General features: G+C 43.3%; 1 protein-coding gene across 1 annotated transcript in view; it reads left to right on the forward strand.

Annotated features, from left to right (window-relative positions):
• The window catches only part of LOC137537851 (mucin-5B-like), a 128,277-nt gene that overhangs the window by 53,921 nt on the left and 47,592 nt on the right, over window positions 1-26,764 (forward strand). Inside the window, exons 25-30 of the mRNA XM_068259802.1 lie at window positions 4,739-4,895; window positions 5,462-5,602; window positions 7,666-7,819; window positions 8,070-8,110; window positions 9,637-9,858; window positions 10,644-25,121. Coding sequence (XP_068115903.1) covers window positions 4,739-4,895; window positions 5,462-5,602; window positions 7,666-7,819; window positions 8,070-8,110; window positions 9,637-9,858; window positions 10,644-25,121 — 15,193 coding nt within the window. The remainder of the gene's footprint in view (window positions 1-4,738; window positions 4,896-5,461; window positions 5,603-7,665; window positions 7,820-8,069; window positions 8,111-9,636; window positions 9,859-10,643; window positions 25,122-26,764) is intronic.

A 26,764-nucleotide genomic window follows, 5' to 3' on the forward strand; every position in this document is an offset into this window, starting at 1 on the left:
ATTGTATTACTATCAATGATGATAGGAAAAGGTTGTAATTATTTATTATTGTGTTGTATAGGTCTGATTTTGTTTTTGTAACCTTTGTCTTTACTAGAGATAATCTGTGGATTGTAAGTGTTTCCAATATTTGTATGCAGCTTGGAATTGGGCCAATCCAACTCAACAGTAGTTGCACTTAATTGTTCCAATTTTAGGCTAAATGCAAACCGGAAAAAATGGGTATCACATTGATCATCTATATTCCTGTCTAGTGCCCTGATGTCTAGAGTGTATCTATAATCTCTTCTAACCCTAGTATAGCAACTTGAAAGAGCAACAAAAAAAAAAGAGAGCATTCAGTTTTCATCTGCATATACCCCTTTAGTGATATGACTTATTCCACTAATACAAGTGCCCATGATTAAACATAAAAAGTAGATAGAAAGAAGTAACAACATTAACAAATGAACAGCATTAACAGCAAAATTAATAAATTATTGTTCAAATCCAGAATATTTAGTAAAACTGCTAGCAAAACATGCTTGTACATACCAAGGCGTTGGTCCTTAACCCATTCGCGTTCCGTCGTTTTCACTTGAGAAATGTTCACCTCCCATTCATTAGCCTATAACTTTATCACTACTTATCACAATGAACTGATCTATATCTTGTTTTTTCCGCAACCAATTAGGCTTTCTTTGGGGGGTACATTTTGCTAAGAGCCACTTTACTGTAAATGCATTTTAACAGGAAGAATAAGAAAAAAACGGAAAAAATCATTATTTCTCAGTTTTCAGCCATTATAGTTTTAAAATATTACATGCCTCCATAATTAAAACTCATGTATTGTATTTGCCCATATGTCCCGGTTATTACACCATTAAAATTATGTCCCTATCACAATGTATGGCGACAATATTTTATTTGGAAATAAAGGTGCATTTTTTCCGTTTTGCATCTATCACTATTTACAAGTTTACAATAAAAAAAATATAGAAATATTTCATCTTTACATTGATATTTAAAAAGTTTAGACCCTTAGGTAAATATTTACATGTTTTTTTTTTTATTGTAATGTTTTTTTTTATATATATTAAACATTTTATTTGGGTATTTTAGGGAGGGTGGGATGTAAACTATAGTTTTATATTGTAATTGTGTGTTGTTTTAAATGTTTTTTACTTTTAGTTGTAGTTTTACTTTTTGGCCACAAGATGGCGGCCATGAGTTTGTTTACATGACGTCACTCTAAGCGTAACACATGCTTAGAGTGACGCAGAGGGGAGGCAACGGCCAGAAAAAGCACAGCTTCCGAGAGAAGCTGTCGCTTTTTCAGCGGGGGAGAGGAATCAGTGATCGGGCACCATAGCCCGATACATTGATTCCGTGGCTACCGAATCCGCGGCCGGGAGTGCGCGTGCACACGCGTGATCGGCCGCGGGAGCGCGCGGTAGCGCGCATGGTTCCTGGACGTAGTTTCTACGTCCAGGAACCAAAATAGGTTAACTTAATAATAATCAGAACATTTGTATAGCGCTTTTCTCCCTTTAGACTCAAAGCGCTTAAAGGGAAGGTTCAAGCAAAATAAAAAAATAAGTTTCACTTACCTGGGGCTTCTACCAGCCCCATGCAGCCATCCTGTGCCCTCGTAGTCACTCACTGCTGCTCCAGTTCCCCGCTGGCAGCTTGCCGACCTCGGAGGTCGGCGGGCCTCATTGCCTACATTTTTACGCATTCCCGCTAGTGCAGGAACATTAACACATACATTTTTACGCATTACTGGTTCAATGCATACATTTTTACGCATTGAACCAGTAATGCGTAAAAAGTATGTGTTAATGTTCCTGCACTAGCAGAAATGCATAAAAATGTACACAATGAGGCCCGCCGACCTCGGCAAGCTGCCAGCAGGGGACTGGAGTAGCAGTGAGTGACTACAAGGGCACAGGATGGCTGCATGGGGCTGGTAGAAGCCCCAGGTAAGTGAAACTCATTTTTTTTATTTTGCTTGGACCTTCCCTTTAAGAGCAGCAGCCACTGGGATGCGCTCAAGAGGCCACCCTGCAATGTTAAGGAGACTTGCCTTGAACTCCTTACTGAATAGGTACTGACCCTAGCCAGGATTTGAACCTTGGTCTCCCATGTCAAAGGTGGTGCCCTTAACCAGAACACTATCCAGCCACATCAGAAATCCTGGGATTTCCTCTGATTCTTTTCTTTTTAAATATTTTTTTTTTACATTCTTCTCGCTGAGTTCTTATCACTTCTGTCTTAAGGTGCCCATACACTTACTCGATTTCCCTGCCGATACACAGCAGATTTGATCACTGTGATCGAATCTGCTGTGAAATCGATGCGCAAACGCTGACCGATCGACCGTTTTCCGTTCCAAAATCGATCGATCCCATACATTTGTCCACGCGGAAAATTTAGCTCGAACGCCGGCGGGCCGGGAGTGCGTCGATAGCGGCGTTCGAATGTCCGACGACCGGCGCGAGCGGCAATACATTACTTATTTCACTTTAAAAACTTCAAAAACTTGACCAGCGCTGCATAATTCATATGTCACTCCCACCACCAGCACCACGTGGAGAGCGATTCACCCTTTAAGATGGACCACAAATCACAATGGTCAGGAAACGCATCTGGGGCATTCAAGGCTCCCCTCACCTATAGACGCTATCCCACCCTTCTGTTGTAGTCACCAGCTTACAAAGGGTTCCAATGAGTCCAACTTTAAAAGTTTCCTCGGATAAAATACATATCACTCATAGCGCAACATTGCATAAAAACAACAAGCCTTTATTACAAATATGCACTCACAGGTTCCAGGGTTTTAGTATCGCTCAGAGTTTATCCCGCGGGCTCTCCCCCGCTCGGCCTCCCGGTATGGCCGAAGGTGTCCTCAATCCCTATGTGTGCGGGTCCGCTCCTTCCTCCCTCCTATCTCCTGTGCATAGAGTACGCCGTTCGTAGCCAAATTGACATGAACTTAACAGCGGTCTAAATAGGCCTGCCCCGAAAAATGTTGGATGAAGCCTCCCACTCCATTAATATATATATATATATACATGTATATGTATATATATATATATATATATATATATATATATATATATACACATATATATATATATATATGTATACATATATATATATATATATATATATATATGGCTTTCTGCTGGGCGGTCTGGGCCTAGTGATGGGCGAACACCTGGATGTTCGGGTTCGGGAAAGTTCGCCGAACATGGCCGAGATGTTCGGCATGTTCGGGCCGAACCCCGAACTTCCCGAACATCCTGCTTTTGGGGGCCCTATGGGGTCGCAGGCATAAGGGGGGAGCATGCCCCGATCGCGGGGGGGGGGGTCGGAAATTCCCCCCACCCCCTCCGCTAGCGCTCCCCCCTCTGCCCGCTTCCCCATACAAAAGTTTAAGCAAAGTACCTGTAATAGTGGATGGCCTGGCAGTGGCACTGTGGAGTGAGGAGGAGGAGTCCGGAGTGTGACGCGTTGAGGGAGGCCGGGCAGCGAGCGTGAGGTCAGAGAAAGGGCGGAAGTACCACAAGGGTACTACCGCTGAACCGCCCGCTGCCCGGCCTCCCTCAACGCGTCACTCTACGGACTCCTCCTCCTCACTCCACAGTGCCACTGCCAGGCCATCCACTATTACAGGTACTTTGCTTAAACTTTTGTATGGGGAAGCGGGCAGAGGGGGGAGCGCTAGCGGAGGGGGTGGGGGGAATTTCCGACTCCCCCCCCCGCGATCGGGGCATGCTCCCCCCTTATGCCTGCGACCCCATAGGGGGGCCGTATTCGGCTGAACAGGGCCCTGTTCGGCCAGGAATTGAGCCGTTCGGACGAACGCGAACAGTTCGGCCGAACACCACCAGGTGTTCGGCCGAACTCGAACATCACCCGAACAGGGTGATGTTCTGCAGAACCCCGAACAGTGGCGAACACTGTTCGCCCAATACTAGGTCTGGCCTGCCTTCAGGTTGTCTGGCAGTCCCACCAAAGCATTTCCTGATCTTCTAGTGGACCCCCTACCATGCATCCAGAGGCCTCCCATTGAGGCACCACAACTCCCAGCATGTCCTCATAGAATAACCACAGCTCCCTGCATGCCCCCATAAAGGCATCACATCACCCAGCATGTCACCACAGCACCCAATATGTCCCAAAAGAGGCACCACAGCACCCAGTATACCCCCCCCCATTGATGCATCACAGCTCCCAGCCTGGCCGCCATCGAGGCACCACATCTCCCAGCATGCCTCCATAGAGGCTCCACAGATCTGACACTGTTTAGGTGACATCGGAGGCACCCAGAATAGATCCTTGGCACGTGCCACTGATCTTTGGGGCTAGCAACGCCCCTGGCATCCGCTATGCACACAACAATCGTCAGCTGAGGTGGTCTGGCTGGTAAATCTAACAGAACATTGTATGGTATGTATCTAGCAGCCTTTGATGAATTGATGCCATGCTAGGTACACACCATACACATTTTCTGTTAGATTTGCCTGCTAGATAGATTTTTTCCAACATGCTGGAAAAAATCTATCTGGCAGGTAAATCTAACAGAAAATCTAACAGAAAAGTGTATGGGGTGTACCTAGCATTAGTAATACTTTTCTAAAAACATAATAACAGAAAAATAAAATTCAGAACCTTTTAAGATGAAACTATTGTAGTTCAGGTGCTGTTTTACTATTTTGCTATGAACTATTTTGACTCACCACTGTACTTCTAGGTTGATCCAATGAAATACTATGATGCCTGTGTCAGTGATGCTTGTGCTTGTGACACTGGTGGAGATTGTGAGTGCTTCTGTACAGCTGTTGCATCATATGCCCAAGCCTGTAGTGAGGCCGGAAACTGCGTCAGCTGGAGAAACCCAAACTTGTGCCGTGAGTAATCCATTCAACCTATGTATACTAGAAAAGAGTTTAATAAATATACTGGGGACAGACTCACACACTTGCCAGGTCACTACTAACCACTATGGCTGGGCTATGAGGGCTAGTATGGCTTTGCAGGGAACATACAGGCTGCTTTTTTTCAGAAGTGTACATGTTCAGTACACTATGCAATGAACTCTTTGTAGGCCTCTTGCACAGACTTGTGGGTTTCATTCTTTTCAGCTACAGACACAGATGAATACAGACTATTAGTAGCAGAATATTCACAGCTTTATTCAATAACTATAGAATATGCAGATTGGGTCTTTAGCATTCGGTCCATCCAATATTTGTTTTTATTTTTTTCTATATCTGCATACCATGCAAGTTATGAAAATAAAATATATAGTGTAAATTCTTAAGTGGGAGGAGTATGTGTTTGAATATTTCAGCTTACCAATTTATTACTAGTAAATTTTATAATCTAGTTTACTAAACTTACTAGATTATTAATGGTATTAGTTGTTAATTATTAGTTCTTTAATTGTAAGGCGTTTTTTATTTTTAATCTACAGCATTGTTTTGTGATTTCTACAACCAAGAAGGAGGATGTGAATGGCATTACAAGGCATGTGGTCTCTCTCACACGCCTCAGTGCATGAAGACCTGCAGGAATCCCAGTGGAAGGTGTTACCATAATCTGCCAGGTTTAGAAGGTGAGAAAAGTTCCATGTGAGTCTTAGGTCTACTGTCGGTTTCAATGTGAGCATCAAAAGCTGTCACCTGGTATGGACTGGACACCAGAGGTATGATGTAGTCAGGTAGGAGGACAGAGGCCTGATACCCAACAACTGAAGGAGCCCAGGCCAGGCTTCTGAGTGATGGCAGTCACCTATTCTTGAAGTGTAAAGATGATACAGCCAATAACATAACAGTAGTTACCCCCTTGAGGCCTCTTGCACACTGCAACCGATTCCGATTCAGATTCCGCTTTTTAATCAGTTTTTACATCCGATTCAGATTCCGATTTGCAGTGTGCAAGGAGCAAACTGCAAATCTGAATCTGAATCGGAAGTAAAAACCGATTAAAAAGCTGAAACTGAATCTGAATCGCTTGCAGTGTGCAAGAGGCCTAAGGCTGTATTCACAGTGGGACGTTGCGGTTTAATGCGACGTTAAAGTCGCAACGTGTCTGCGTTAAGAGGTAATGCACTGCAAGCAGTGAGTTACCACAACGCTACATTTTGTAAAAAAATTTAACAAGACTTTAATGTTGCACTGTAAACAGCCCATAGGATTAGCATTGCAGTGCTGTAAGCTGTGTTATAAGACTTTATAACGTGCGACCATAACATCCCACTGTGAATGCGACCTAAAAGTTTTCATGATTCACAATTTTTTTTTAAATTAAGGGCCCATTTTAGGGCAAATACTGGGTGCAGCAGGAGTGATATTTGGATGCATGTGACTACATAGATGCCCAAAGACATATGGAGGGCCAAAGAAAAGCTGTGTGTCCTGAAACACATCTAGGAAACCGATTTCAGCACATCAGGGTCCCATTTCACTAGAGAGACATTTTTACTGTTGCGAATGGGACTGTCCAAACTTAGATGCAAGTTTTGCATGCGGAAAAAAAAACTCACAGCATTGCAGCATAATTTTGCACACCATGTGCATTTGTACATTAGCAGTCATTAGGCACTAACGAAAAACTTGCATGGTGTAATGCAGGCAAATGCACATAATGTCCAAAAATTCTTGTGTGAAAAAATGTTTTCCCACATTGACAAGTGTGAACCCTTCCTAAGGCCTGGAACCCACTTGAACACTTTTGATAATATTTTTGATTTGCAGACAATGCCAAAATGAAATTTCCCCATATCACAATCACGGGTCCTGAAGCAATTTTGGAGCAGTTGCACTCCAATGCAGGATATAGGATGTTGTGTGCTGCAATTCCAATTTGAATAAAATTGTATCTACTTGCCTGGTCTCTCTGTTTTCGAGCATGCTGAATTTCGACATGGAGACCCACCCCCTCACACAGAACCAATGACCTTCGATGCCAGGGGGTGTGGTGATGCTCAAGAAGCCTGCGAACATGGAGCCGGCATGTAGGTAAAACTTTATTCAGAGCACAAAAGGCAAATCGATAGCACGGTACAGGCAAAGGTACAGTACTTTCAAATGCTTTGCAAATTTTGCCACAAAACGCGGCCAAAAAACGGTGCTCTCAGTGAACGCCTGGCCTAAAGGGTACCAGTCACAATATCCCCCCAGAAATCTGTGTGGATTTATGTAAAACACACACACACACACACACACACACGTTAGCACATACATAGCAAGGGTTTATGGCCAGAAATGGTATGATGAGTTAAATAGTCTATGTAAAGACTTACTGCATAAAACATAACAAGCAACAGAATGTGCAACAGAATCTCAGGTATGATCAATGAGATGCAAATTATTTCTCCTAACATTCAAATTTATGTAATTTATATGCAGCTTGAAATTGGACCAATCAGAATAACTCCCTGGCAATTTTTATTGGTCCAAGTTCAAGCAGAACATTTACATGAAATTTGAATGTTAGAAGAAATTATTTGCATCTCACTGAGCATCCCTATGAACAGATATACTGATGGATTAGATACAGCCATATTTGCATTTCACTATGTACCTCAGTAAATCAATGTGTTTTGTAAGTAGTATGAAGAAAATGATGTGAATATTCATAAAGTAACTTGAATGTAACATTGATGTGTCCATTCAGGTTGTTATCCCAACTGCCCAGAGGAAAGACCCTTCTACGATGAAGACACAAAACATTGTGTTGCCGAATGCGATGTGTGTTACGATGACTTGGACAACAGATATCCCATAGGATATGTAGTGCCAAATAACAATAATAACACTTGCACAATGTGGTAAGAACACTTGCAAAGCTGCAATGTCCATGCATGCAGAAGCATACAATGAAAATTAATTTATTAATTAGCACAAAGTTTGCCGATCTGGAACCTTGCATTATTTCCAATTTGCATAAAATAAGCAAGTGTAACATTAGATCTAGTGGTCCTGAACAGTATTATTTATGGATAAAAGCGAGATTTTTATTATAATTATTCTCCCAGTTTATGAAAAGTTTGTTTTCATCTTATCTTTCTCTTTAAACAGCAACTGCACAAGAGAAGGCATCAAATGTTACAACCTTACAGGTAAGACTATAGCTTGGGGACAGCTCATGCCCTAAAGTTAAATGATATAGATACAGTGAGAAAGGGTGACGAGCACAGGGGGAAGTGGTGACAAGCAGTGACAACAGGGGGAAGAAGCGATGAGCAGCATCAACAGCGACAAAGTGACAACAGCAGCAAGAGGTGACGAGCAATGATGATGGAGCAAGGGGTGAGTTGCAATTATGACAACTGGAATAGGTGACAAGCAGGTGACTGAGAGACAAGATAACAGGGGTTACAGCTCTAATTATTTTTTATAGTTGTTGTCAGTTGGCAGATCTGCTGGACTTCATGGAGGTAAATAGGATAGCAGCATTGTGCAGACAGGCTCCTTTCCTTCTGTACTCCCTTCCCCCTAGCTTCATTTCTTGCATGCGCATGCTGGGGGCAGGGGTTATTTGTGTAGCTGGGCCGGCCATTACCTCTCCCATAATAGACTCGTGGGGGCAGGGCCTCATGCAGGGGGTGAGGCCACAGTCTAGTGGGGCTGGAGCCACAGTGCAACTCCCTGGCTATTACATTCTCCCCCTTGCATTGCCACGTGTCCTCACACAGGGAAGAGAGAGAGATGGACAGTAGCCAGCGGCAAAGGCTGCACATCTCCCATAGCTTAAGAGGGCTACGCTGCAGGGAGCATAAATTAGTGATTGCCAGCTTGGGCCAAAGTGGCGCTGCACCTGTTTGTGCCCCACACTCTCCTTGGGCCCCATACTGCAGTGCTCCTTGTATTGCCCTGATGGCAGCCCTGTGGCCAGAATGAGGATGCAGGTCAGATGTTTTGAAAGGTGTGTGTTTCAAAAACAACTAAAGCCAAAAGTTCATCAACTGGCCACAATAAAACCTGCAATGAGGTCCTTTTGCAGATGCTTTTTTTCTAATATTTTAAGTTGCTGGCCCAGAATGAGCATGCAGATCAGATACTTTGGCTCAGGTGGTCTGAGTCCACTGTCTGCATGCTTGTTGCAATTGCATGAGGCAAAAACAACTAAAACCAAAAGCCCGGCAAATGGTTTTGTTTATAAGGAAATGAAGATGGCAGCCTCCATAGTCCTCTCACTTCAGGTTCCCTTTAAAGCCTTGTACACATTTTTCCTTGCCCCTCACGTTCCATCATACACCGAGCTTTGTCCTACTCCCTGCTCCATAAAAACACATGCTTTGCTAGCCTGTAGTCACGGTTCCTGTGGGCGAAAGCCATACTACATAAGTACAAAATACCTTAGCAAGTCAGAAACTTCCTGTCTGTGTCCATCTGTCAGCTTGTCAATATGCATTTATTCAAGAAGATAAAAATTACTGTCACCGGGAGGGAATGGAGATCGATCCCTCAGGCAACAGTTTGAGTTCTGAATGCTTCACGAATGCATCCCTAGCCTGCCGGCCAGGGGTAAGGAGGGAGAGAAGTAAAGTTGGACAGTGCTTAGCTGATATTATCTGGCAGGCTGGATCTCTCCAATATTACTTGGATTAATTGACAACACTGATATATATATATTTTTTTACAGATTGCTGTACGTATGCAGGCCATATGTATAGGAATAATGACACAATCTACAACACAACTGATGGTACCGGAGGATGTATAACAGCTATGTGTTACAATGGAAGTGTAATGAGAGTAATTGAGGCCTGCACCACCACACCACCACCTACAACATTTCATTTCACCACAACTCCTGTCATCACAACGGTCACCACCTCCACCACCACGCCTTCAACCACTACTGGTAAGTTTCACACTTTCACAACCTATAGTAAAATGCCTAAATTCCTTACACGGAGAAGCAAATTATTGGTTGATCAGGTAAAAGACCAATATCTTCCAGATAAGGATCTTTTGCCTGTTTTGCCAATCTGCAGCACAGAGGTGTAATGCTAAGTACACACCATACAATTTTCTGGCAGATTTGCCTGCCAGATCGATTATTTCCAACATGGTAAGCAATTTGAAGCTCTGGAGGGCCACATAAAATGGCAAGGAGGGCCACATTCAGCCTGCGTGCCTTGTATCTGACACCTGTGGCCTATGGCATGCAGTGTTTTAACCAAATATGCCAATGGTCTGTTAATCACAACTCACCCAAACCCAATAAATAAACTTTGGAACTATTTGGGACAGTTTATCAACCAAAAGTATGATCAGGCATGGTTAAAAATGTTCAATGCACAGGTGCACCTAGGATCAGTGGGGATCAAGGTTTGTACTGCTTTGAGCAGTGCATAGCTAGGACAGTGGTCTAATCAACTATCAATCACCATTCTGCTAAAATTTGGTCATGATCAACTGTGTTAAGGCAGAGTGAATGAATCTCCCCAACTGATTGTTAGATTGGGCTTCTTTTGACCTGTGTATGGATACCTGTCATATTGTTTAAACTTCAACAAAAGCATTGAGCTTGTATGCAGCAAACTAAAAAAACATGTCACCCACCACAAGACAACTATTAATATATATCTTTCAAAAATGTTTATGTTTTCAATTTTAATGTAACAAAATTCTTCTTATTTTCAGTTTGTGCACAATGCACTTGGTCGCCATGGTATGATGTCTCTTATCCAATTTTTATAAGTGGGCGAACTGATGCTGGTGATTTTGAAACCTTTGAAAATATTAGAAAAGCCGGATTCAACATTTGCACATCACCTCGCAATGTAAAATGCAGGGCCAAAGCTTTTCCGGAGAATCCACTTGAAGATCTGATGCAAAATGTAACATGTAGCAAGGATATTGGATTGATCTGTTACAACATGTATAATCCACCTATCTGCTATGACTATGAAATAAGTATAGAATGTTGTGAACCTCTTGCAACATGTGGCCCAACCACCGCATCAACTCCGATAACAAGTCCATCAATCTCAACGCCTACAATAACAACCACTCCACCAATCTCAACGCCTACAATTACAGCTACTCCACCAATCTCAACGCCTACAATTACAGCTACTCCACCAATCTCAACACCTACAAGTACAGCTACTCCGCCAATCTCAACGCCTACAATTACAGCTACTCCACCAATCTCAACATCTACAATTACAACCACTCCACCAATATGCACACATATGAATTGCAGACAAACAAAATGGTTTGATTTGCATGCGCCTACTTCGGATATTAATGATGGAGACAGAGAGAGCTTGGCTGAAATTTTAGCAAGAGGATATCAAGTTTGTACAGAATATGAAGTGGCAACAGACATACGATGTGAAGCAATATTATATGGAGCATCAAACACCTTTACACCAAAGCAGGTTTATCAATGTGACCTCAAAACAGGATTGATTTGTAATAACATGGATCAGTTAGGCCCTGACAAACTGTGCTACAATTACCGAATTCAAATTCAGTGCTGTTCTAAATACTGTGAGAATATAACTACTATACCACCATCCACACCTCTAACTATTACCGGAACAACACCCACCAGTTCTGTATTTACTACTCCAGTAATTATTACAGAAACAATAACTCCTACCACACCCATAACCGTTTCTTCTACTCCAGTAATTATTACAAAAACAGCTACTCCTACAACTTCCACAAGTCCAACTACTGTTATAATTACTGAAACAAAAACACCTACCACTGGAAGCACCCCTATTACTGAAACAATAACTCCCACCACACCAACCACCACAGTACAAACTACTCCTGTGATTATTACTACTCCAACAACTCCCACTACCACAGGTTCAACTACTCCTGTCATTACAGAAACAAAAACTCCTACCACTGGTAGCACCCATGTCTCGACTACCCCTACTACTCCAGTAATTATTACTGAAACAATAACTCCTACAACACCCACTACCACAGTTTCAACTACTCCAGTGATTATTATTAGTACTCCAACAACTCCCACTACCACAGGCTCAATTACTCCTGTCATCACAGAAACAAAAACACCTACCACTGGAACCACTCCTGTCTCAACTACCCCAACTACTCCAATAATCATTACAGTAACTCCTACAACACCCACCACCACAATCTCAACTACTCCAGTGATTATTACTACTCCACCAACTCCCACTACCACAGGCTCAACTACTCCTGTCAATACAGAAACAAAAACACCTACCACCGGTACCACCACTGCCTCAACTACCCCAACTATTCCATTTATTATTACTGAAACAATAACTCCTACAACACCCACCACAACACTCTCAACTACTCCAGTGATTATTACTACTCCAACAACTCCCACTACCACAGGCTCAACTACTCCTGTCATTACAGAAACAAAAACACCTACCACTGGTACAACCCCTGTCTCAACAACCCCAATTACTCCAGTAATCATTACTGAAACAGTAACTCCTACAACACCCACTACCACAGTCTCAACTACTCCAGTGATTATTACTACTCCAACAACTCCCACTACCACAGGCTCAACTAGTCCTGTCATTACCGAAACAAAGACACCTACCACTGGTTCCACCCCTATTACTGAAACAATAACTCCCACCACACCCGCCACCACAGTCTCAACTACTCCTGTGATTATTACTACTCCAACAACTCCCACTACCACAGGCTCAACTACTCCTGTCATTACAGAAACAAAAACACCTACCACCGGTACCACCCCTGTCTCAACTACCCCTACTACTCCAGTAATCATTACTGAAACAGTAACTCCTACAACACCCACTACCACAGTCTCAACTACTCCTGTCATTACAGAAACAAAAACACCTACCACTGGTACCACCCCTGTCTCAACAACCCCTACTATTCCATTTATTATTACTGAAACAATAACACCTACAACACCCACCACCACAGTCTCAACTACAGTGATTATTACTACTCCAACAACTCCCACTACCACAGGCTCAACTACTCCTGTCATTACAGAAACAAAAACACCTACCACTGGTACCACCCCTGTCTCAACTACCCCAACTATTCCAGTAATTATTACTGAAACAGTAACTCCTACAACACCCACCACCACAGTCTCCACTACTCCAGTGATTATTACTACTCCAACAACTCCCACTACCACAGGCTCAACTACTCCTGTCATTACTGAAACAAAAACACCTAGCACTGGTACCACCCCTGTCTCAACTACCCCTACTACTCCGATAATCATTACTGAAACAGTAACTCCTACAACACCCACTACCACAGTCTCAACTACTCCCGTGAGTGTTACTAGTCCAACAACTCCCACTACCACAGGCTCAACTACTCCTGTCATTACAGCAACAAAAACACCTAGCACTGGTACCACCACTGCCTCAACTACCCCAACTATTCCATTTATTATTACTGAAACAAAAACACCTACAACACCCACCACCACAGTCTCAACTACAGTGATTATTACTACTCCAACAACTCCCACTACCACAGGCTCAACTACTCCTGCCATTACAGAAACAAAAACACCTAGCACCGGTACCACCACTGCCACAACTACCCCAACTACACCATTTATTATTACTGAAACAGTAACACCTACAACACCCACCACCTCAGTCTCAACTACTCCAGTGATTATTACTACTCCAACAACTCCCACTACCCCTGTCTCAACTACTCCTGTCATTACAGAGACAAAAACACCTAGCACTGGTACCACCCCTGTCTCAACTACCCCTACTATTCCATTTATTATTACTGAAACAATAACACCTACAACACCCACCACCACAGTCTCAACTACAGTGATTATTACTACTCCAACAACTCCCACTACCACAGGCTCAACTACTCCTGTCATTACAGAAACAAAAACACCTACCACTGGTACCACCCCTGTCTCATCTACCCCAACTACTCCAGTAATTATTACTGAAACAGTAACTCCTACAAGACCCACTACCACAGTCTCAACTACTCCAGTGATTATTACTACTCCAACAACTGCCACTACCACAGGCTCAACTACTCCTGTCATTACAGAAACAAAAACACCTAGCACCGGTACCACCCCAGTCTCAACTACCCCAACTACTCCAGTAATCATTACTGAAACAGTAACTCCTACAACACCCACCACCACAGTCTCAACTACTCCAGTGATTATTACTACTCCAACAACTCCCACTACCACAGGCTCAACTACTCCTGTCATTACAGAAACAAAAACACCTAGCACCGGTACCACCACTGCCTTAACTACCATAACTACGCCATTTATTATTACTGAAACAGTAACACCTACAACACCCACCACCTCAGTCTCAACTACTCCAGCGATTATTACTACTCCAACAACTCCCACTACCACAGGCTCAACTACTCCTGTTATTACAGAAACAAAAACACCCACCACTGGTACCACCCCTTTCTCAACTACCCCAACTTCTACAGTAATTATTACTGAAACAGTAACTCCTACATCACCCACCACCCCAGTCTCAACTACTCCAGTGATTATTACTACTCCAACAACTCCCACTACCACAGGCTCAACTACTCCTGTCATTACAGAGACAAAAACACCTACCACTGGTACCACCCCTGTCTCAACAACCCCTACTATTCCATTTATTATTACTGAAACAATAACACCTACAACACCCACCACCTCAGTCTCAACTACTCCAGTGATTATTACTACTCCAACAACTCCCACTACCACAGGCTCAACTACTCCTGTCATTACAGAAACAAAAACACCTACCACTGGTACCACCCCTGTCTCAACTACCCCAACTACTCCATTTATTATTACTGAAACAGTAACTCCTACTACGCCCACTACCACAGTCTCAACTACTCCAGTGATTATTACTACTCCAACAACTCCAACTACCACAGGCTCAACTACTGCTGTCATTACAGAAACAAAAACACCTAGCACCGGTACCACCACTGCCTCAACTACCCCAACTACTCCATTTATTATTACTGAAACAGTAACACCTACAACACCCACCACCTCAGTCTCAATTACTCCAGTGATTATTACTACTCCAACAACTCCCACTACCACAGGCTCAACTACTCCTGTCATTACAGAGACAAAAACACCTACCACTGGTACCACCCCTGTCTCAACAACCCCAACTACTCCAGTAATTATTACTGAAACAGTAACTCCTACAACACCCACTACCACAGTCTCAACTACTCCAGTGATTATTACTACTCCAACAACTCCCAATACCACAGGCTCAACTACTCCTGTCATTACAGAAACAAAAACACCTACCACTGGTACCACCCCTGTCTCAACTACCCCAACTACTCCAGTAATTTTTACTGAAACGGTAACTCCTACAACACCCACTACCACAGTCTCAACTACTCCAGTGATTATTACTACTCCAACGACTCCCACTACCACAGGCTCAACTACTCTTGTCATTACAGAAACAAAAACACCTACCACTGGTACCACCCCTGTCTCAACTACCCCTACTACTCCAGTAATCATTACTGAAACAGTAACTCCTACAACACTCACTACCACAGTCTCAACTACTCCAGTGATTATTACTACTCCAACAACTCCCACTACCACAGGCTCAACTACTCCTGTCATTACAGAAACAAAAACACCTAGCACTGGCAGCACCACTGCCTCAACTACCCCAACTATTCCATTTATTATTACTGAAACAATAACACCTACAACACCCACTACCACAGTCTCAACTACTCCAGTGATTATTACTACTCCAACAACTCCCACTACCACAGGCTCAACTACTCCTGTCATTACAGAAACAAAAACACCTAACACTGGTACAACCCCTGTCTCAAATACCCCAACTATTCCAGTAATTATTACTGAAACAGTAACTCCTACAACACCCACTACCACAGTTTCAACTACTCCAGTGATTATTACTACTCCAACAACTCCCACTACCACAGGCTCAACTACTCCTGTCACCACAGAAACAAAGACACCTACCACTGGTTCCACCCCTGTCTCAACTACCCCTACTACTTCAGTAATCATTACTGAAACAGTAACTCCTACAACACCCACTACCACAGTCTCAACTACTCCAGTGATTATTACTACTCCAACAACTCCCACTACCACAGGCTCAACTACTCCTGTCATTACAGAAACAAAGACACCTACCACTGGTACCACCCCTGTCTCAACTACCCCTACTACTCCAGTAATCATTACTGAAACAGTAACTCCTACAACACTTACAACCACAGTCTCAACTACTCCAGTGATTATTACTACTCCAACAACTGCCACTACCACAGGCTCAACTACTCCTGTCATTACAGAAACAAAAACACCTAGCACCGGTACCACCCCAGTCTCAACTACCCCAACTACTCCAGTAATCATTACTGAAACAGTAACTCCTACAACACCCACCACCACAGTCTCAACTACTCCAGTGATTATTACTACTCCAACAACTCCCACTACCACAGGCTCAACTACTCCTGTCATTACAGAAACAAAAACACCTAGCACCGGTACCACCACTGCCTTAACTACCATAACTACGCCATTTATTATTACTGAAACAGTAACACCTACAACACCCACCACCTCAGTCTCAACTACTCCAGCGATTATTACTACTCCAACAACTCCCACTACCACAGGCTCAACTACTCCTGTTATTACAGAAACAAAAACACCCACCACTGGTACCACCCCTTTCTCAACTACCCCAACTTCTACAGTAATTATTACTGAAACAGTAACTCCTACATCACCCACCACCCCAGTCTCAACTACTCCAGTGATTATTACTACTCCAACAACTCCCACTACCACAGGCTCAACTACTCCTGTCATTACAGAGACAAAAACACCTACCACTGGTACCACCCCTGTCTCAACAACCCCTACTATTCCATTTATTATTACTGAAACAATAACACCTACAACACCCACCACCTCAGTCTCAACTACTCCAGTGATTATTACTACTCCAACAACTCCCACTACCACAGGCTCAACTACTCCTGTCATTACAGAAACAAAAACACCTACCACTGGTACCACCCCTGTCTCAACTACCCCAACTACTCCATTTATTATTACTGAAACAGTAACTCCTACTACGCCCACTACCACAGTCTCAACTACTCCAGTGATTATTACTACTCCAACAACTCCAACTACCACAGGCTCAACTACTGCTGTCATTACAGAAACAAAAACACCTAGCACCGGTACCACCACTGCCTCAACTACCCCAACTACTCCATTTATTATTACTGAAACAGTAACACCTACAACACCCACCACCTCAGTCTCAATTACTCCAGTGATTATTACTACTCCAACAACTCCCACTACCACAGGCTCAACTACTCCTGTCATTACAGAGACAAAAACACCTACCACTGGTACCACCCCTGTCTCAACAACCCCAACTACTCCAGTAATTATTACTGAAACAGTAACTCCTACAACACCCACTACCACAGTCTCAACTACTCCAGTGATTATTACTACTCCAACAACTCCCAATACCACAGGCTCAACTACTCCTGTCATTACAGAAACAAAAACACCTACCACTGGTACCACCCCTGTCTCAACTACCCCAACTACTCCAGTAATTTTTACTGAAACGGTAACTCCTACAACACCCACTACCACAGTCTCAACTACTCCAGTGATTATTACTACTCCAACGACTCCCACTACCACAGGCTCAACTACTCTTGTCATTACAGAAACAAAAACACCTACCACTGGTACCACCCCTGTCTCAACTACCCCTACTACTCCAGTAATCATTACTGAAACAGTAACTCCTACAACACTCACTACCACAGTCTCAACTACTCCAGTGATTATTACTACTCCAACAACTCCCACTACCACAGGCTCAACTACTCCTGTCATTACAGAAACAAAAACACCTAGCACTGGCAGCACCACTGCCTCAACTACCCCAACTATTCCATTTATTATTACTGAAACAATAACACCTACAACACCCACTACCACAGTCTCAACTACTCCAGTGATTATTACTACTCCAACAACTCCCACTACCACAGGCTCAACTACTCCTGTCATTACAGAAACAAAAACACCTAACACTGGTACAACCCCTGTCTCAAATACCCTAACTATTCCAGTAATTATTACTGAAACAGTAACTCCTACAACACCCACTACCACAGTTTCAACTACTCCAGTGATTATTACTACTCCAACAACTCCCACTACCACAGGCTCAACTACTCCTGTCACCACAGAAACAAAGACACCTACCACTGGTTCCACCCCTGTCTCAACTACCCCTACTACTTCAGTAATCATTACTGAAACAGTAACTCCTACAACACCCACTACCACAGTCTCAACTACTCCAGTGATTATTACTACTCCAACAACTCCCACTACCACAGGCTCAACTACTCCTGTCATTACAGAAACAAAGACACCTACCACTGGTACCACCCCTGTCTCAACTACCCCTACTACTCCAGTAATCATTACTGAAACAGTAACTCCTACAACACTTACAACCACAGTCTCAACTACTCCAGTGATTATTACTACTCCAACAACTCCCACTACCACAGGCTCAACTACTCCTGTCATTACAGAAACAAAAACACCTAGCACTGGTAGCACCACTGCCTCAACTACCCCAACTATTCCATTTATTATTACTGAAACAATAACACCTACAACACCCACCACCACAGTCTCTACTACAGTGATTATTACTACTCCGACAACTCCCACTACCACAGGCTCAACTACTCCTGTCATTACAGAAACAAAAACACCTACCACTGGTACCACCCCTGTCTCAACTACCTCAACTACTCCAGTAATTATTACTGAAACAGTGACTCCTACAACACCCATTACTACAGTCTCAACTACTCCAGTGATTATTACTACTCCAACAACTCCCACTACCACAGGCTCAACTACTCCTGTCATTACAGAAACAAAAACACCTAACACTGGTACCACCCCTGTCTCAACTACCCCAACTACTCTAGTAATTATTACTGAAACAGTAACTCCTACAACACCCACTACCACAGTCTCAACTACTCCTGTGATTATTACTACTCCAACAACTCCCACTACCACAGGCTCAACTACTCCTGTCATCACAGAAACAAAAACACCTACCACTGGTACCACTCCTGTCTCAACTACCCCAACTACTCCAGTAATTATTACTGCAACAGTAACTCCTACAACACTCACTACCACAGTCTCAACTACTCCAGTGATTATTACTACTCCAACAACTCCCACTACCACAGGCTCAACTACTCCTGTCATTACAGAAACAAAAACGCCTACCACTGGTACCACCCCTGTCTCAACTACCCCTACTACTCCAGTAATCATTACTGCAACAGTAACGCCTACAACACTCACTACCACAGTCTCAACTACTCCAGTGATTATTACTACGCCAACAACTCCCACTACCACAGGCTCAACTACTCCTGTCATCACAGAAACAAAGACACCTACCACTGGTTCCACCCCTGTCTCAACTACCCCTACTACTTCAGTAATCATTACTGCAACAGTAACTCCTACAACACCCACTACCACAGTCTCAACTACTCCAGTGATTATTACTACTCCAACAACTCCCACTACCACAGGCTCAACTACTTCTGTCATTACAGAAACAAAAACACCAAGCACCGGTACCACCACTGCTTCAACTACCCCAACTATTCCATTTATTGTTACTGAAACAATAACTCCTACAACACCCACCACCACAGTCTCAACTACTCCAGGGATTATTACTACTCCAACAACTCCCACTACCACAGGCTCAACTACTCCTGTCATTACAGAAACAAAGACACCTACCACTGGTACCACCCCTGCCTCAACTACCCCTACTACTCCGGTAATCATTACTGAAACAGTAACTCCTACAACACCCACTACCACAGTCTCAACTACTCCAGTGATTATTACTACTTCAACAACTCCCACTACCACAGGCTCAACTACTCCTGTCATTACAGAAACAAAAACACCTACCACTGGTTCCACCCCTGTCTCAACTACCCCTACTACTCCAGTAATCATTACTGCAACAGTAACTCCTACAGCACCCACTACCACAGTCTCAACTACTCCAGTGATTATTACTACTCCAACAACTCCCACTACCACAGGCTCAACTACGCCTGTCATTACAGAAACAAAAACGCCTACCACTGGTACCACCCCTGTCTCAACTACCCCTACTACTACAGTAATCATTACTGCAACAGTAACGCCTACAACACTCACTACCACAGTCTCAACTACTCCAGTGATTATTACTACGCCAACAACTCCCACTACCACAGGCTCAACTACTCCTGTCATTACAGAAACAAAAACACCTAGCACTGGTACCACCACTGCCTCAACTACCCCAACTATTCCATTTATTATTACTGAAACAATAACACCTACAACACCCACCACCACAGTCTCAACTACAGTGATTATTACTACTCCAACAACTCCCACTACCACAGGCTCAACTACTTCTGTCATTACTGAAACAAAGACACCTACCACTGGTTCCACCCCTGTCTCAACTACCCCTACTACTCCAGTAATCATTACTGAAACAGTAACTCCTACAACACCCACTACCACAGTCTCAAGTACTCCAGTGATTATTACTACTCCAACAACTCCCACTACCACAGGCTCAATTACTCCTGTCATTACAGAAACAAAAACACCAAGCACCGGTACCACCACTGCTTCAACTACCCCAACTATTCCATTTATAGTTACTGAAACAATAACTCCTACAACACCCACCACCACAGTCTCAACTACTCCAGGGATTAATACTACTCCATTAACTCCCACTACCACAGGCTCAACTACTCCTGTCATTACAGAAACAAAGACACCTACCACCGGTACCACCCCTGTCTCAACAACCCCTACTACTCCAGTATTCATTACTGAAACAGTAACTCCTACAACACCCACTACCACAGTCTCAACTACTCCAGTGAGTGTTACTAGTCCAACAACTCCCACTACCACAGGCTCAACTACTCCTGGCATTACAGAAACGAAAACACCTAGCACCGGTACCACCACTGCCTCAACTACCCCAACTACTCCATTTATTATTACTGAAACAGTAACACCTAGAACACCCACCACCACAGTCTCAACTACTCCAGTAACTATTACTACTCCAACAACTCCCACTACCACAGGCTCAACTACTCCTGTCATTACAGAAACAAAAACACCAAGCACCGGTACCACCACTGCTTCAACTACCCCAACTATTCCATTTATAGTTACTGAAACAATAACTCCTACAACACCCACCACCACAGTCTCAACTACTCCAGGGATTAATACTACTCCAACAACTCCCACTACCACAGGCTCAACTACTCCTGTCATTACAGAAACAAAGACACCTACCACTGGTTCCACCCCTGTCTCAACTACCCCTACTACTCCAGTAATCATTACTGAAACATTAACTCCTACAACACCCACTACCACAGTCTCAACTACTCCAGTGAGTGTTACTAGTCCAACAACTCCCACTACGACAGGCTCAACTACTCCTGTCATTACAGAAACTATAACACCTAGCACTGGTACTACCACTGCCTCAACTACCCCAACTATTCCATTTATTATTACTGAAACAATAACACCTACAACACCCACCACCACAGTCTCAACTACTCCAGGGATTATTACTACTCCAACAACTCCCACTACCACAGGCTCAACTACTCCTGTCATTACAGAAACAAAAACACCAAGCACCGGTACTACCACTGCTTCAACTACCCCAACTATTCCATTTATAGTTACTGAAACAATAACTCCTACAACACCCACCACCACAGTCTCAACTACTCCAGGGATTAATACTACTCCAACAACTCCCACTACCACAGGCTCAACTACTCCTGTCATTACAGAAACAAAGACACCTACCACTGGTTCCACCCCTGTCTCAACTACCCCTACTACTCCAGTAATCATTACTGAAACATTAACTCCTACAACACCCACTATCACAGTCTCAACTACTCCAGTGAGTGTTACTAGTCCAACAACTCCCACTACGACAGGCTCAACTACTCCTGTCATTACAGAAACTAAAACACCTAGCACTGGTACTACCACTGCCTCAACTACCCCTACTACTCCAGTAATCATTACTGAAACAGTAACTCCTACAACACTCACTACCACAGTCTCAACTACTCCAGTGATTATTACTACTCCAACAACTCCCACTACCACAGGCTCAACTACTCCTGTCATTACAGAAACAAAAACACCTAGCACTGGCAGCACCACTGCCTCAACTACCCCAACTATTCCATTTATTATTACTGAAACAATAACTCCTACAACACCCACCACCACAGTCTCAACTACTCCAGGGATTAATACTACTCCATTAACTCCCACTACCACAGGCTCAACTACTCCTGTCATTACAGAAACAAAGACACCTACCACCGGTACCACCCCTGTCTCAACTACCCCTACTACTCCAGTATTCATTACTGAAACAGTAACTCCTACAACACCCACTACCACAGTCTCAACTACTCCAGTGAGTGTTACTAGTCCAACAACTCCCACTACCACAGGCTCAACTACTCCTGTCATTACAGAAACGAAAACACCTAGCACCGGTACCACCACTGCCTCAACTACCCCAACTACTCCATTTATTATTACTGAAACAGTAACACCTAGAACACCCACCACCACAGTCTCAACTACTCCAGTAACTATTACTACTCCAACAACTCCCACTACCACAGGCTCAACTACTCCTGTCATTACAGAAACAAAAACACCAAGCACCGGTACCACCACTGCTTCAACATCCCCAACTATTCCATTTATAGTTACTGAAACAATAACTCCTACAACACCCACCACCACAGTCTCAACTACTCCAGGGATTAATACTACTCCAACAACTCCCACTACCACAGGCTCAACTACTCCTGTCATTACAGAAACAAAGACACCTACCACTGGTTCCACCCCTGTCTCAACTACCCCTACTACTCCAGTAATCATTACTGAAACATTAACTCCTACAACACCCACTACCACAGTCTCAACTACTCCAGTGAGTGTTACTAGTCCAACAACTCCCACTACGACAGGCTCAACTACTCCTGTCATTACAGAAACTATAACACCTAGCACTGGTACTACCACTGCCTCAACTACCCCAACTATTCCATTTATTATTACTGAAACAATAACACCTACAACACCCACCACCACAGTCTCAACTACTCCAGGGATTATTACTACTCCAACAACTCCCACTACCACAGGCTCAACTACTCCTGTCATTACAGAAACAAAAACACCAAGCACCGGTACCACCACTGCTTCAACTACCCCAACTATTCCATTTATAGTTACTGAAACAATAACTCCTACAACACCCACCACCACAGTCTCAACTACTCCAGGGATTAATACTACTCCAACAACTCCCACTACCACAGGCTCAACTACTCCTGTCATTACAGAAACAAAGACACCTACCACTGGTTCCACCCCTGTCTCAACTACCCCTACTACTCCAGTAATCATTACTGAAACATTAACTCCTACAACACCCACTACCACAGTCTCAACTACTCCAGTGAGTGTTACTAGTCCAACAACTCCCACTACGACAGGCTCAACTACTCCTGTCATTACAGAAACAAAAACACCAAGCACCGGTACCACCACTGCTTCAACTACCCCAACTATTCCATTTATAGTTACTGAAACAATAACTCCTACAACACCCACCACCACAGTCTCAACTACTCCAGGGATTATTACTACTCCAACAACTCCCACTACCACAATCTCAACTACTCCTGTCATTACAGAAACAAAGACACCTACCACTGGTAACACTCCTATTTCAACTACCCCAACTACTCCATTTATTATTACTGAAACATTAACTCCTACAACACCCACCACCACAGTCTCAACTACTCCAGTGATTATTACTACTCCAACAACTCCCACTACCACAGGCTCAACTACTCCTGTCATTACAGAAACAAAAACACCTAGCACTGGTACCACCCCTGTCTCAACTACCCCATCTACTCCAGTAATCATTACTGAAACAGGTACTCCTACAACACCCACCACCACAGTCTCAACTATTCCAGTGATTATTACTACTCCAACAACTCCAACTACCACAGGCTCAACTACTCCTGTCATTACAGAAACAAAAACACCTAGCACTGGTACCACTACTGTCTCAACTACCCCAACTTCTCCAGTAATTATTACTGAAACAATAACACTTACATCACCCACCACCCCAGGCTCAACTACTCCAGTGATTATTACTACTCCAACGACTCCCACTACCACAGGCTCAACTACTCCAGTCATTACAGAAACAAAAACACCTACCACTGGTACCACGCCTGTCTCAACTTCCCCAACTACTCCAGTAATTATAACTGAAACAATAACTCCTACTACACCCACCACATTTTCAACTACTCCAGTAATTACAACTGAAACAAATACTCCTACAACTTCAGCTATTATTGTCTCAACCACTCATGTGATTGTTACAGAGACAAAAACTGTAACTACTCCCCCAACAGCTCCAGTTATTATTACTGAAACAATTACTCCTACAACACCAATTAATACAGCCTCAACTACTCCTGTGATTGTAACTGAAACAGTCACTCCTACTATTCCATCCACAACTCTTTTAACTTCTCCAACCAGCACTTTGTCAGTTAGTACACCAACTACTTTAATTACCGTTACTGTTACTTCAACTTCAGGAACTACTGTATCTGTCACTCCTTCAACAACAATCCTAACTTTTTCCACTTCAGCAACAACAAGTACAACACCCCTAACTACCCAAATCTCTTCAACTACGGTTACAAGTCCTAATACAGAATCTAGCACCTCAACAACAGTACCTACAACATCTTCAGTGTATTCAACTACCAGCACTACCACCTGCTTTTGTAAAGTAAATGATGTTCTATTCTCACCTGGTAAGTAGGTTTAACCTTATTTTTAATTTGTTTTATTTATATTTTACTTACTTTTATTGTAGACTCTGTATACAACCTGCTTGAAATGTAGAAGATGTCCTTATACAACCTTTCTAGATACAATACATTTAGCTATAAGTATTTGTTTGTGACAATTCACAAAGCACAAAGGTCCTCATTCAACTCACCTTTTCTGTAAAGTTTTCTCATTGGAGATAATTTAAGTTTTCTCCTAGGAGATTCTTTCACATTTTTTCAATAAAATGCATCTTAAAGGGACTCCGAGCAGTGCAGAAACTATGGAAAGATGCATACCATTTTGAAGCTCTCTTTCTCCTCTTTCCAACGATATAGAGTGGCTTGAAAAAGTATTCGGCCCCCTTGAAGTTTTCCACATTTTTTCATATTACTGCCACAAACATGAATTAATTTTATTGGAATTCCACGTGAAAGACCATTACAAAGTGGTGTAAACGTGAGAAGTGGAACGAAAATCATACATGATTCCAAACATTTTTTACAAGTAAATAACTACAAAGTGGGGTGTGCGTAATTATTCAGCCCCCTAAATCAATACTTTGTAGAACCACCTTTTGCTACAATTACAGCTGCCAGTCTTTTAGGGTATGTCTCTACCAGCTTTGCACATCTAGAGACTGAAATCCTTGCCCATTCTTCTTTGCAAAACAGCTCCAGTTCAGTCAGATTAGATGCACAGCGTTTTTGAACAGCAGTTTTCAGATCTTGCCACAGATTCTCGATTAGATATAGATCTGGACTTTGACTGGGCCATTCTAACACATGGATATGTGTTGTTTTAAACCATTCCATTGTTGCCCTGGCTTTATGTCTAGGGTCGTTGTCCTGCTGGAAGGTTAACCTCCGCCCCAGTCTCAAGTCTTTTGCAGACTCCAAGAGGGTTTCTTCCAATATTGCCCTGTATTTGGCTCCATCCATCTTCCCATCAACTCTGACCAGCTTCCCTGTCCCTGCTGAAGAGAAGCACCCCCAGAGCATGATGCTGCCACCACCATATTTGACAGTGGAGATGGTGTGTTCAGAGTGATGTGCAGTGTTAGTTTTCCGCCACACATAGCGTTTTGCATTTTGGCCAAAGAGTTCCATTTTGGTCTCATCTGACCAAAGCACCTTCTTCCACATGTTTGCTGTGTCCCCCACATGGCTTGTGGTAAACTGCAAATGGGACTTCTTATGCTTTTCTGTTAACAATGGCTTTCTTCTTGCCACTCTTCCATAAAGGCCAACTTTGTGCAATGCACGACTAATAGTTGTCCTGTGGACAGATTCCCCCACCTGAGCTGTAGATTTCTGCAGCTCATCCAGAGTCACCATGGGCCTCTTGACTGCATTTCTGATCAGCGCTCTCCTTGTTCAGCCTGTGAGTTTAGGTGGACGGCCTTGTCTTAGGTTTACAATTGTGCCATACTCCTTCCATTTCTGAATGATCGCTTGAACAGTGCTCCGTGGAATGTTCAAGGCTTTGGAAATCTTTTTGTAGCCTAAGCCTGCTTTAAATTTCCCAATAACTGTATCCCTGCCCTGTCTGGTGTGTTCTTTGGACTTCATGGTGTTGTTGCTCCCAATATTCTCTTAGACAACCTCTGAGGCCATCACAGAGCAGC

This window comes from Hyperolius riggenbachi, chromosome 11 (genome assembly GCF_040937935.1).
Source record: "Hyperolius riggenbachi isolate aHypRig1 chromosome 11, aHypRig1.pri, whole genome shotgun sequence".
Lineage (NCBI taxonomy): Eukaryota > Metazoa > Chordata > Amphibia > Anura > Hyperoliidae > Hyperolius > Hyperolius riggenbachi.